The 14,800-nt window shown below is 44.3% G+C and overlaps 1 protein-coding gene across 1 annotated transcript; it reads right to left on the bottom strand.

Moving 5' to 3' along the window:
* Positions 1 to 13,514: 13,514 nt before the first annotated feature.
* On the bottom strand, positions 13,515 to 14,261 carry LOC149462767 (zinc finger BED domain-containing protein 5-like). The gene has a single exon (XM_089676424.1). The coding sequence runs from the start codon at positions 14,259 to 14,261 to the stop codon at positions 13,515 to 13,517; it is 747 nt and encodes a 248-aa protein (XP_089532550.1).
* Positions 14,262 to 14,800: the final 539 nt, after the last annotated feature.

Consider the following 14,800-nt stretch of genomic DNA (forward strand, 5'->3'; position numbering starts at 1 on the left):
CTCGTAAAGGCGGTCTAACATGTGTAGGGTTGAATTCCACCTTGTTGCAACGTCGCAGATCAGGCGATGCTGTGGAATTTCGTTCTGCCGCTGCAGCTCAAGGAGGGTGTGCTTTGCGGTGTAGGAATGGCTGAAATGCATGCAAAGTTTACGTGACATTTTAAGGATGTCTTGCAGTGGGATGGTGGATTTTAGGAACCGCTTGACAACCAGATTGAACACGTGAGCCATGCATGGCGCATGGCACAACCTTCCTTGACGCAGAGCAGACACCATGTTCTTTCCGTTGTCGGTCAACATGGTTCCGATTTTCAGTTTGCGCGGAGACAGCCATCTGTTGATTTCTCTGTTCATTACACTGAGAAGTTCCTCCCCTGTGTGACTACGTTCGCCAAGGCATACCAGGTGCAGCACAGCATGACACCGTTGCGCCCTGCACATGTGATATGCCGGTTGGGTAATGGGACTTGACACGGGGGTGGCGGCTGAGGACACGAAGAGGAAGAAGAGGTGGTAGAGGCGGACATCTTTGCTGGACCAAGGACGTGCAAACGTGGAGGCAAAAGCGTCGTGACCTGTCCAAGTTGCTGGTGCGGCTGTGCCGGCACCACGTTCACCCAGTGGGCCGTAAATGACATGTACTGTCCCTGACCGTAGTTACAGCTCCACACGTCGGTGCTGCCGTGCACTTTGGCAGAGACCGACATGCTCAAAGACTGGCCCACCATCTCTTCTACATGTGAATGCAGGGCTGGCACTGCCTTTTTGGCGAAGAAATGCCGGCTTGGCACTCTCCACCGTGGCGCGGCACAAGCCATCATTTCTCGGAAAGGTGCTGAGTCCATCACTTGGAAAGGGAGGGACTGCAGCACCAGCAACTTGGACAGGAGGACGTTCAGCTTTTGCACCGTTGGGTCCGTGCTCGCAAACTGTTGTCTCTTGGAAACGGATTCCAAAAAAGACTGCTGACGGAATCCGTGAAGAGGAGTAGCAGGAGAAGGAGCATCTGAACGAGCGGAACAACTCCCCTCAGCAGAGGTGTTGGAGCCTTGACTGGCTGATAGAGGGCGATTGACGTCGGGTGACGGAGCAAGTAACGGAGCAGGTGATGGAGCGGGGGTGGGGCAGGCAGAACCGCCGTATCTTTATCACGGTTTTCCCAGGCCACCGAATGGCGACGCTGCATATGCTGACGCAACGCTGTAGTCCCAACATGGGCCCCCTGGCCACGCTTGACTTTCTGGCCACATAGTCGACATACGGCTACGTTTACTTCCTCGGGCGGCTTGACGAAAAATTGCCACACCGCCGAGTAGGAAACTTTGCCCCCGCTACTCCTCACTGGCTGACTGCTACTTCCTCCGTGCACACCGGCACCACTACTGGCCGTGGTGGTAGGCTGCAGTGGAGCTGGTGCTCTACTCCGTGGCCGTTTGCCTCCACTGACACTGCTGCGACCCTGCTGCCTCCTGGGCAACCCACCGACTGTTTTGCTCGCTGCCAAGCTGGCACCCTCTTCTCCTGATGATGCGGAAGAAATTGCCTGATGACGACGAGGCTGCCAAGTGCGATCAGCCTCATCATCATCAATTAGGGTCTCCGCCTCACTACTAGCCCCCTCGGCTGCGTGTGGGTCAGGAGACAGACCTGTCTCTAGACCGGCTACCGAGCCACTCTCCTCGCCAGTACTTCTTCGCCTGGCTGCTGAAGAGGCGGATGTCTCCCCCCGTTCCTGACCGCCCTCTGTTAGCTCTTCCTCACTGTACAGTGGGGCTGAGCCCACAGCATGCGATACTTCGCTTGGTGAGGGAACAGCAAAGGACAGGGGCAGGTAGAGGACACGTGATTTCAGTGGGCTTGCTCCCGGGCCATGCCAACTAACGGTTGTGTCTGACGTACACACCGACCGTTGGCTGCAGGTGTCAGAGGTGACCTGGGAAGAGGAAGACGACTGAGCCAACCAATCGATGACGGCAGGGTTGTCGGTGGAGACACGACTGCTGGATGACACCGGGAGCACTGGCCTCTGGCTGCGACTAGTGCTGCCTCGACCCCTTCCTCTGCTGCCACGTCTGCTCGCTCCTAAAACATTACCTCCTCTGCCACTCCTCTGCATGTTGTCTTACATACTCTTTAATTCAACGATTATGTGTCCCTGAGTAACAATTCTGTGTCCCTGAGTAACAATTCTGTGTCCCTCAGTAACACTTCTGTGTCCCTCAGTAACAATTCTGTGTCCCTCAGTAACAATTCTGTGTCTGTCCCTGAGTAACAATTCTGTGTCTGTCCCTGAGTAACAATTCTGTGTCTGTCCCTGAGTAACAATTCTGTGTCTGTCCCTCAGTAACAATTCTGTGTCCCTGAGTAACAATTCTGTGTCCCTGAGTAACAATTCTGTGTCCCTGAGTAACAATTCTGTGTCCCTCAGTAACAATTCTGTGTCTGTCCCTGAGTAACAATTCTGTGTCCCTCAGTAACAATTCTGTGTCTGTCCCTGAGTAACAGTTCTGTGTCCCTGAGTAACAGTTGTGTCCCTGAGTAACAGTTCTGTGTCCCTGAGTAACAGTTCTGTGTCCCTCAGTAACAATTCTGTGTCCCTCAGTAACAATTCTGTGTCCCTCAGTAACAATTCTGTGTCCCTCAGTAACAATTCTGTGTCTGTCCCTGAGTAACAATTCTGTGTCTGTCCCTGAGTAACAATTCTGTGTCCCTCAGTAACAATTCTGTGTCCCTCAGTAACAATTCTGTGTCTGTCCCTGAGTAACAGTTCTGTGTCCCTGAGTAACAGTTCTGTGTCCCTGAGTAACAGTTCTCTGTCCCTGAGTAACAGTTCTGTGTCCCTGAGTAACAGTTCTGTGTCCCTGAGTAACAATTCTGTGTCCCTCAGTAACAATTCTGTGTCCCTCAGTAACAATTCTGTGTCCCTCAGTAACAATTCTGTGTCTGTCCCTGAGTAACAATTCTGTGTCCCTGAGTAACAATTCTGTGTCCCTGAGTAACAATTCTGTGTCCCTGAGTAACAATTCTGTGTCCCTCAGTAACAATTCTGTGTCCCTGAGTAACAATTCTGTGTCCCTCAGTAACAATTCTGTGTCTGTCCCTGAGTAACAATTCTGTGTCCCTGAGTAACAATTCTGTGTCCCTCAGTAACAATTCTGTGTCCCTCAGTAACAATTCTGTGTCCCTGAGTAACAATTCTGTGTCTGTCCCTGAGTAACAATTCTGTGTCCCTGAGTAACAATTCTGTGTCCCTGAGTAACAATTCTGTGTCCCTCAGTAACAATTCTGTGTCTGTCCCTGAGTAACAATTCTGTGTCCCTGAGTTACAATTCTGTGTCCCTGAGTAACAATTCTGTGTCCCTCAGTAATTCTGTGTCCCTGAGTAACAATTCTGTGTCCCTCAGTAACAATTCTGTGTCCCTCAGTAAGAATTCTGTGTCCCTCAGTAACAATTCTGTGTCTGTCCCTGAATAACAATTCTGTGTCCCTCATTAACAATTCTGTGTCTGTCCCTGAGTAACAGTTCTGTGTCCCTGAGTAACAGTTGTGTCCCTGAGTAACAGTTCTGTGTCCCTGAGTAACAATTCTGTGTCCCTCAGTAACAATTCTGTGTCCCTCAGTAACAATTCTGTGTCCCTCAGTAACAATTCTGTGTCCCTCAGTAACAATTCTGTGTCTGTCCCTGTGTAACAATTCTGTGTCTGTCCCTGAGTAACAATTCTGTGTCTGTCCCTGAGTAACAATTCTGTGTCTGTCCCTGAGTAACAATTCTGTGTCCCTCAGTAACAATTCTGTGTCCCTCAGTAACAATTCTGTGTCCCTCAGTAACAATTCTGTGTCTGTCCCTGAGTAACAATTCAGTGTCTGTCCCTGAGTAACAATTCTGTGTCTGTCCCTGAGTAACAATTCTGTGTCTGTCCCTGAGTAACAATTCTGTGTCTGTCCCTGAGTAACAATTCTGTGTCCCTCAGTAACAATTCTGTGTCCCTCAGTAACAATTCTGTGTCCCTCAGTAACAATTCTGTGTCTGTCCCTGAGTAACAATTCTGTGTCTCTAAGTAACATTTCTGTGGCCCTAAGTAACGGTTCTGTGTCCCTAAGTAACGATTCTGTGGCCCTAAGTAACGTTTCTGTGGCCCTAAGTAACAATTCTGTGGCCCTAAGTAACGTTTCTGTGGCCGTAAGTAACGTTTCTGTGGCCCTAAGTAACGTTTCTGTGGCCCTAAGTAACGGTTCTGTGGCCCTAAGTAACGTTTCTGTGGCCCTAAGTAACATTTCTGTGTCCCTAAGTAACGTTTCTGTGTCCCTAACTCTCTCCCTCAATACAGCCAGTTCTGCCTCTCTTGAATGACCGGAGGCAAATGGAGAATTCTAAAATGGCCGCCATTTATAGCTCGACCATTACACAGTGCTGGCTGGCTGGCTGCTGATTGGCTAATGCGATCACATGTCATGAATGAATGCATTATGGGTCAGCGCGCCTTGTCTGCGCGCCTTCCCAGACATCCCCGCTCCGTCGCCGCACATGTCGCCGCCATTTTAGGAAAAATTACGATTCGCGCATCCGAAGTATGCTAATTTTCGGATTCGGCGCGAATCGAAATTTTTCTAATATTCGAAACGAATTCCACTTCGCCTAGTTCGATTCGCTCATCTCTATTTATGATCTCTATATTTATATATATCTCTAGAATCACTTGTTATTGTGGACTTTGATTCACCTGGGGTGGTTACCCAGGAAGTCTCTACATCCATCATGCTGGTATGACAGCCAAGCTACTGAGAAGGTAATTAAAGTACTAGGTTACTTATGCATGGGGCAGCTAAGGTGTGATCTATGTGCTATTTAAGCTTTTTTATCATCATATTTTTCTGTTCCAGTTTCCAGTTACCAGGAAGTTATCCTACATATCCTGGCTTATACCAAGAATACATCTGAAAAATACATGGCTAATCTAAATACAAGATTGAATTATATGGAAATCTAGGACTATATAACTAGAGAATACTCCATTGCCCTATATGGTTCCCTATGTGCCAAAAATCACCCAGAAATGAAGACGCCAAGTGCTTTTAAATGATTTTATTTGTTTGATATGTTCACCGTGCTTATGCTTAACCTCCTTATGATCTATGTGATCAAATAAAGTACTTTTTGTAACTACTAAACTTACATTACTCCGCGTGGATTTCTAAGTAACCACTTTTCTTTTGGGTGGTGTTGCTCTTGTCACACTACCATATTTTCTATTATGTATTTTCCGGTTTATAAATCCACACTTTTATGATAAGTGAGTCGGAGATAATACTAGGACACAATCTATTTGTGTTATTTCAGGTGGCTTTTTCTGTTCTATTTTTGTGATATAACAGCTTCAACTCTTCTGGGAAGGCTGTCCACAAGGTTTAGAAGTGTGTCTATGGGAATGTTTGACCATTCTTCCAAAAGCACATTTGTGAGGTCAGGCCCTGATGTCGGACGAGAAGGCCTGGCTTGCAGTCTCTGCTCTAATTCATCACAAAGGTGTTCTATCGGGTTGAGGTCAGGACTCTGTGCAGGCCAGTCAAGTTCCTCCACCCCAAACTCTCTCATCCATGGCTTTATGGACCTTGCTTTGTGCACTGGTTCACAGTCATGTTGGAACAGGAAGGGGACATTCCCAAACTGTTCCCACAAAATTGGGAGCATGAATTTGTCCAAAATGTCTTGGTATGCTGACGCCTTAAGAGTTCCCTTCACTGGAACTAGGGGGCCAAGCCCAACCCCTGAAAAACAACCCTACACCATAATCCCCCCTCCACCAAACTTTACACTTGGCACAATGCAGTCAGGCAAAAATTGTTCTCCTGGCAACTGCCAAACCCAGACACATCTATCAGATTGTCAAACAGAGAAGCGTGATTCATCACTTCAAAGAACACGTCTCCACTGCTCTAGAGTCTAGTGGCGGCGTGCTTTACACCACTGTATCTGACTCTTTGCATTGCACTTGGTGATGTAAGGCTTGGATGCAGCTGCTCCGCCATAGAAACCCATTCCATGAAGCTCTCTATGCACTTGTGTTGTGCTAATCTGAAGGCCACACGAAGTTTGGAGGTCTTTAGCTATTGACTCTGCAGACAGTTGGCAACTTCTGTGCGCTTCAGCATGCTCTGACACTGTGTCTTTTTTTGTGGCCTACCACTTCATGGCTGAGTTGCGGTTTTTCCCAGTCGCTTCCACTTTGTTATAATACCACTAACATTGCTAATATTTAGTACAAGGAGATTATATGGATGGATTTATTGCACAGAGATGGCAATAAGAGCTCCTGAGAGCGACCCATCCTTTCACAAATGTTTGTAGAAGCAGTCTGCATGCCTAGTTACTTGATTTTTTACATCTGTGGTCATGGAGGTGATTGGAACACCTGAATCCACTGATTTGGAGGGGTGTCCCAATACTTCTGTCAAAATAGTGTAAGAATGATACATTTGTGTCACCGATAAATCTTGAATAATGGCTGAATGGCTCAGATAACTGCAGTAAATTGAGAAATTACAACTGGAAGGATGTCTTGAGTTACCTTGCATGTTCCTGGTAACACTACGTACGCTGAAATGTGTATTTATCTTCTAGTACATTGTATGGTGTTATACACCAATTTGTTTTTTGATGCATTTGTGTTTATTTCAATGGAGAGCACATCTGGATAAAAGTGGCTAAAGGGTTAGTACTTCTGCCTGACAGTGCTAGGGTCGTTTGGTTCGAATCCCAACCATAGTACCACCTGCCTGGAGTTTGCATGTTCTCCCTGTGCCTGCGTGGGTTTCCTCCGGGTACTCTGGTTTCCTCCAACACTCCAAAGATATGCTGGTAGGTTAGTTGGATCCTGTCTAAATTGGCCCTAGTATGTGTATGTATGATTGTGAGTTAGGGACCTTAGATTTTATGCCCCTTGAGGGTTAGGGACTGATGTGAATGTAATATATATATGTAAAGCGCTGCGTAAATTGACAGCACTATATTAGTAGCTGTAATAAATAATAAAAAAATAAATCTGTGATTCCAGCCTGAAATTGTATTTCTTTCATCTCCATTCACGTCTACATTGGGGTAAGCTCAGGTTTGGTTATTACTTGCAGTGTTAATCACATTGACCTGATGTGGCCATTTTCAATGTGATGTCACAGACATCCCCACCCCTTTGTTTACATGCAGCTGCGAGGTGGGGAAAGCACTGGCTGCAGTTGATTGGGCGGGATTGACAGCTTCCTTCTGGGTTTAGTCTGAGCCCAAGTTAGAACCAAACCCGTGCTCATCCCTACTATACACCAGGGCTTATAGTGGACCCCCCACCTTAATAAAACTTATTATTTTAAATGGTTAGTTTACCTTTTTATAGAAATAAAATGAGTTCACAACACCCCCTCCACCCCAAACCCCGCTGCACTTAGCTCCTTTCCCGACTAACTTGTGCTGCCCATGCAAGCGTTATAGTTTCAGTGTAGTGGTATAAAGTTTGCAACAGCAAGCAGCCATTGGTCTGCACCAGCATGTGACCATGCTCTCCTAGCCCTCTTTGTGCAGGGACTGACTGCTTGAAGAACGAAGGAAGCACAAGAGTGCGTTTTAATGCCTGGACCTCTACATCAGCTAGCATAGTCAGTGGAAGATCATTCTGGAAGAAGCTAAGTGCATGGGGTGGGGTGGGGAGGATGTTCTGAGTTAGTTCATGTTTTTCATTTTTTATGATAAGGTGAAGTAACCCTTTAAAATAATTAAACTTGGTAATAGTTATTTGCATTTATCTTCCCTGCAGTCTCCATGGTCTGTTCCTCCCCAATTGGAAGAGAATGTTACCAGTAGTTGACCTTTTCCTTTTTCTGTGCCAGCTCACTGGTGACATCTGCTTCTGATCTCAGAAATGCACCATATGACATCTGGCCCAGTTTGCTCTTAAAGAACAACAAATCTCACCAGATCTCATATTGGCGACATATGGGACATCGATCAACACTGGTGACATAGTCTTCTCTGTAGGCAACGGTGATGCCTGGCATTCAGCCTGTAATACTGACACTCAGTGGCTGAATATCTCCTTGCCATGGGAACTCTGCCATACTGAAGCCTCTATCTGCTCAACCCAGCTCTGATGAAGAAGGGAGCACCCTTCAAAACGTGTTAGCCTTCACCCCCCCCCTTTTGGATTTACCTGTAACCCTGTTTGGATTATGGTTACTTATGCCTGTTATACCATCACTTTGTGAGTATATTTCCTTAATAATAAAATTAGTCACTATTTATTGAGGTAATGCGCAAGGTTTGTGCGCTCTTTCTTTCATCTTCTTCTACAGTTTTATTAAGCTTCCCCAGCTTCATGATAGAGCTGCACAACCTCTGATCACCAGCGGCTGAACACACAACACGCTGCTTGTTACTAACGCCCGTTTGATCTGAGTCTCTGAGCGCAAGAGATAATGGATCTTTGGCATGTTCGGATGTGCCAAAGGGCTCCGCCTAGCCTTCGGGTTCTGGCAGAGCCCTTAGTTACATCTGCATATGCTCAGGAAATTGACTGCAGAAGTGCAAACATGAGTTTTAAGTATTCCAATAGTTGCCTTTGCACATGAATTTGCAGCACAAAAAAGGTGGCAGGGCAATGGAGATTTAAGCCGGCCATGCATGGATCGAAATTTGGCCAGTTCAGCAGGAATCGGACAAATTTCAATCCATGTATATAGTCCGGCTGGTTGTATGTAAGCTGTTCTATCTATTGACTTGTGTACAACCAGCCTGTTGGAAATTTTCTCTCAATCAGTGCCACCAGCTATAGGTTGGTGGATATCTATTTACTCAGGCAACCTCATCTGTTTTATTGTAACAAAAATGTGCATACTTTATTGCATTTTGTTGCCCTAACATTCACCTTTTACTGAAATTTTGCATTTCCTAGACCTTTGCAGTAATATTTGTGTGACATATAGAACTAGAACTATCAATATTTTATTATCTAGGGTGTCTGCTTTCAGAAAATACATAATGTTTGGGGGTTTTGTGTAATCTTCAGGCCTTTAAATGATTTTTTTTTAGACATGCAAAAAAAGCAAAAACGGCTCTGACAGGGAAAGGACTAAAGGTGTACAGCAGGGGTCTACAAACTATGGCCCATGGGATGGATACAGCCAGCTAAAGCCGTTTGTCTGGCCAGCCGAGAAAAAAAAACAAAACCGGACTGGCAAATAGCTAAGCTGCTCACTGGGTCCTCGGCTGCGAGGACCCAGCAAGCAGCAGCCTGGAAGTCCCTGATTTGACCTTCTGCAGCCAGAGGAGCAACAGGAGAGGAGGAGAGCCCACCAGGCACCAGGTACAATACATTGCCGTGTCCAGTGCATTGCCGTGTCCAGTGTGTCAGTGTACAGTGCATGGCGGTGCCAAGTGAATTACAGAGTACAGTGCATTGTGGTGTCCAGTGCATTACAGAGTACAGTGCATTTTAAATATTGTATTGTTTTTTCCTGTTTTTTTTGCACTACAAATAAGATATGTGCAGTGTGCATAGGAATGTGTTCCTATTTTTTTTCAAACTATAGTCCGGCCCACCAACAGTGTGAAGGTCCGTGAACTGTCCCGTTTAAAACGTTTGAGGACCCCTGGTGTAGAAGCTGGGCTTTTTGCATTGTATTGTAATGAAGACAGACTTAGCAGAGGCTTTCAAATGTTCAAAAATCCTTGCAGTCAGCCTTGACACCTCCTGTGAACCAACTAAAACAGGGTCTCCAAACTTTCTAAGCAAAGGGTAAGTTTACTGTCCTTCAGACTTTAGGGGGTTGGACCGGAAAATGTCCTGGCTTCCGTGAGAATAAACAATGCCCCATTTTTGGTGTTAGTGAGAGGAATTGGGTCCCATTGATGGTGTCATTGGGAGAAATTGTGCCCCATCAATGGTGTCATTGGGCTCCATTCTTGGTATCATTGGGATGAACTGTGCCCCAACGTTGGTGTCAGTGGATTAAATAGTGCCCCAAGGGCCAAATAAAAGCAAGCGAAGGGCCGCAGTTTGGAGACCACTGATCTAAAAGATAAAAAATGTTCAAAATATATATATATTTTTTAGGGATGCTGTGTGAATGGGAACACATACTGTAAATATATAGTGTGGGTGACTAAAATTTGGCTGCCAAAGTATAAATAAACAAGCAGATGTCTTTTCCACTGTGAGTCAGTGAGAGGTATTTGCCCCTGCATGCCCAGTCAGTTGTGGATCCTGGAGTATCTTCAATACAGTTCGGAAAATAAACCAGTTTCTACATTTTATTTATCTAAATGACCATAATGTGATTGTGGACCAATAATAATTATAGCTGCCAATATTAATTGCTGCTGAGTGTAAGTTTTAGGTAGGAAATGCTTCTATTAGCTTGCCTTTTTCTCAAAAGTTAGAGTTTAGAGTAGAACCTGGGAATATCTATGTAGACATTACTAGTAGCACATTGTCAGAACTGGTGCTGAACAAGTCAGGATATTCCATTACCCCAACACATACCAACCCATGCATGCTAAAGGTTTGCTTTTTTATAAGTGAAGCTCTGCTCTTTTCCCTGCATTGTGTTGTCCCCTGTTCTGCAGAAGACTTGCATCTCCAACATGTTGTTGGTGTGCTATTCCTCTTATGTGGAATATCATTAAGGCAAATTTAAAGGGTAACTCCACTTTCTTACCTTTTCAATCTGCAATGCTGTAAATTTCTGTAAAATGCAAAGCAATATGGCTAGTGGGAAGGAAGTGGGTCTGAAAACATACTGTACATATAAATTCAGCTGCCTGTATTTATGAACCCTCCTAATATGCATATTTTTCACAGTAAATTACCCAGGCATGTGATCGGTTTCTTTGAGGCCATTTGACTCAACACCATGCATTTGTTAGTGCTTTGCAGATCTATTTATTTCAAATCTCACCCCAATGCACTAAAGCACCTGCATTGCAGTGCAGCATATTACACTACTGTGAGTTACATTCCCAAAAAGGGTCAGGAGCAGTTTCCAGTGCGCTTGGGTGTGTTGGCAACGCATTCAAAATATACAAGCTTCCCTAACATAATGCACAAGTCCAGATGGCTCTAATTTTAAAGTGTATCTAAACTCAAGACAAGGGAGAGGCTCAGATAATAATCACTGCGGTTTTAGTGCTATTGACAGGCTGTATTAAATCTGTAATGTTTTACCTTAATCATAGAGTACAGGATACAGAGTGAGTATTCATAGACTCTGTGTTATAGGCTGATACCTTCATTTACTTTCAGTGGCAAAGCTTTTGAGGACATGCTTGCTGGACACCTCCCCTTTAACCCTACCCCACTTTGTGTGTCATTAGATGGTGGACCTTTTCTCCATTACAGATGAATCATTCTTTGCCAAACTAGTTTATTATTTTTGGATTATTCACTGTCTAATACCACAATAGGAGTACTTTTTCCAAATCCGTGCATCCTTCGTAAAACCTTAGGTGTACCCAGACCCCATGCCATGGGGATGACCTGTAATGTTGCTTCCAGCACTTGGTCCTTCATGGGTATGCACCTCTGCACTTTGCACAATGCGTGTAGCTAGCTGCAGGGTGCTATACAAGTCCGGGGTTGTTGTCCATTCCTATAGAACCCAAACTCTGAAGACCCCTTAGGGTGTATACCCACCCCGATGGTCAAAGTCTGGACCCTATTTACAGGCTGTATTATATATGTAATGTTTTATTTTTCTTGTAGTTATATTTTAAAGGTGCAGACAATGTAATAGGTTGGCTGTAGGCAGGAAGACTCTATTCTTTTTTTTTTTTTTAAGATATTTTTATTGGTTTTCAACACAAAACCTACAAAAAGGTACAAAAGCAAGGTTCAACGAGTAAGCAGTGATCAAACAAAACACAAAACAGCTCACATTGTAATACATTTGCATCACATCAAAGCATACAACCAACTGAATGAATGTACTCCAAGGAAACAAGATCTATACATACTGTAACTAAACACAGAAAAATCTCACTCAAGACAATGGCTCTATAGAGGACAAAGTAAGGGGATTGGAAAGCCATCTGTCCTATAATTTGTGGAAGACTTTGGGGGTTTTCCTGACCTTAAGAGTTAATTAATACAAGGGGAGGGAATAATTAACAAGCTTAAGCCAAGAGGTGATCGTGGGTCGACCCGAACCCTTCCAGGACAAGAGGATCAGTTTCTTAGCATAAAAGTACAATATCCGTAGCAATCGTTTGGCGTCTTGTGAAAGAACAAGATCCCCGAATATACCCAAAAGACAATTTTTAGGATGTACAATGTGAGGGATATAAAGGAGCCCACCTCCCCCCAAAATTCTAGGACTATCAGACAAAATCAGAAACAATGCAGGAAATCGGCCCTATGTCCACACGCTCTGAAACAATCCATTGTAGGTAATAAACCCATCTTATACAACTGGGCAGTAGTAAGATGAGAAAGAGATGAAAAATTTTTAGTTGGATAATTCTATCTTTAAAAAAAAGTATCACTGAATTTGGACCAGTCTGCCTCCTCAAATGGTATGTCCATTGAAACCCATCTAGCCTTGGCAACCCGAAATCTAGGATTGGAGTCCAGTATCAGAGCAGAATAATAGAGATTAATTTATTAGGTGCAGGTTGTCCTAATAACTTTTCTAAGGGGGTAATCTGTAAAGGGTTATCTAAATTCCCAAATTGCATGCGCACTGCATGTAATAAAATAAGTAGTAGAGGGGTAAGTCAAACTCCACTCTCAATTGTTGGAATGTCTTAAAACCCCGGGGAGTAAACAATTGACATAGATATCTGATTCCTCTAGAGCACGAGTGTCAAACTGGCGGCCTTCCAGCTGTTGACAAACTAAAAGTCCCATGAGGCATTGCAAGATTGACAGTTACAAGTATGACTCCCAAAGGCAGAGGCATGATGGGACTTGTAGTTTTGCAACAGCTGGAGGGCTGTTTGACATCCCTGCTCTAGAGCAGTGTTTTTCAACCTTTTTTGTGCAAAGGCACACTTTTTTCATGAAAAAAATCACGAGGCACACCACCATTAGAAAATGTTAAAAAAATTTACCTCTGTGCCTATATTGACTATATATAAAGTAATTCTCTTGAATAGGAATCAAACACAAAGAAATTATTTTATAATTACTTTATTATGAAATAATAAAGTATTTTATAATTGTTCATATTTCTGTTTACTTACTCAGTGCGAAACCTGGGCCTGTTTGGCTGAACACAAAGCTGATATTCTGGCAGGAATCGAAGAAAGACACACACGTAGCTCTTCGTCAACAGCTCTCAGTCTCTCTCTGTCTTTAGTTTTTATAGCAATCAGGCTTGAAAAGCTCATCTCACACAGATATGTAGTGGAAAATGGGAGCAATGTCAAAATAGCTTTGTTTGCCAGAACGGGGAACTCCTTGGCAGTATCCAACCAAAAACTGTCCAAAGGTAGATCAGCAAATCTTAGCTTGAATCCACGATTTTGTCTCAGTTCAGTTAGTAAAGTCCTCCTGCTCCTGTAAAGTCATGTCCTTTCCACCAACTGATGCTGAGCTATAAGGGTCCCTAACCCAGTCAAGGCATTCAGTGGAGACTGAAGAGAAATAAAATGACAACTTCTCCTTGAGAGTTTTTAAATGTTTAACTATTATCTCACCCAGTGCAGCAGTGTGAACACCTTGCCATTGCTTGGTGAGTGTGAACATTTCAAGATTGCCACTTTCCACGTGTTGATGCCAGAGTTGCACCTTTGAACGGAATCCATTTATTTTATCTGTACTTGTAAGCAGATTTTCATTTCGGCCTTGCATTCGTGTGTTCAGCTCATTCAGATGATGAAAAATATCTGCCAGGTATGCAAGCCTTGCACACCACTCATCACTTGCAAGCAGCTTTGCGTAATCTGACCTCTCATTTGTCAGAAACACTTTAAGTTCCTCCTGCAGCTCATACACACGAACCAAGACCTTGCCACGCGACAACCACCGGACCTCCATATGAAACGGCAAGGTTTTATGCTTCGCTCCCATCTCCTCACACAAAGCTGCAAACATGCGACTTTTCACGGGTCGTGACTTTACAAAGTTTACCATGCGCACAACATCATCCAACACAGGAACTAGGTCTGCTGGTAAAGTCTTGGCTACGAGGGCCTCATGGTGTAAAAAACAATGCGTAACAATCACATCTGGATTTCTTTCCTTCACTCTGCTTACAAAGCCTTTGGTGCGACCGACCATGGCTGCAGCTCCATCGGTGCAGACACTTGTGCAGTTTTCCCACTTAAGTCCTCCTTGTTCAAGGTATTCTGATGTGACCCGAAAAATTTCTTCTCCTGTTGTTTTTTCTGGCAATGCCTTGCAAAAAAAGAAGTTTTCTCTAATTGCATCACCATCCACAAAACGCACATTGGCCAAGAGTTAAGCATGTCCACTGATATCAGTAGACTCGTCAAGTTGCAATGCAAATTTCTCACTGATACGGATCTTTTCCAAAACCACACTTTCTATGTCTGCAGACATGTCATTAATACGTCTGGAAATTGTGTTGTCTGAGAGAGGGACTTTGTCTATTTCCTTAGCTGCTTCAGGTCCGAGCATCTCCTCTACAATAGCTTTGCAGGCGGGAAGTATTAATGTCTCTGCCACAGTGTGCGACTTTTTTGACTTATCTATAAGTTCAGCAACTTGATAGCTAGCTTTAAGAGCTCTTTCATTTACCTTTGTGGTTTTTCTCATGAAAGTTGCCTGTTTCTCTGTGTTTTCACGCAGGTGAACAA

The sequence above is a fragment of the Staurois parvus genome, unplaced genomic scaffold (assembly GCF_062004578.1).
Source record: "Staurois parvus isolate SC_StPar_1 unplaced genomic scaffold, SC_StPar_1.0 ptg000168l, whole genome shotgun sequence".
In the NCBI taxonomy this organism is placed as follows: domain Eukaryota; kingdom Metazoa; phylum Chordata; class Amphibia; order Anura; family Ranidae; genus Staurois; species Staurois parvus.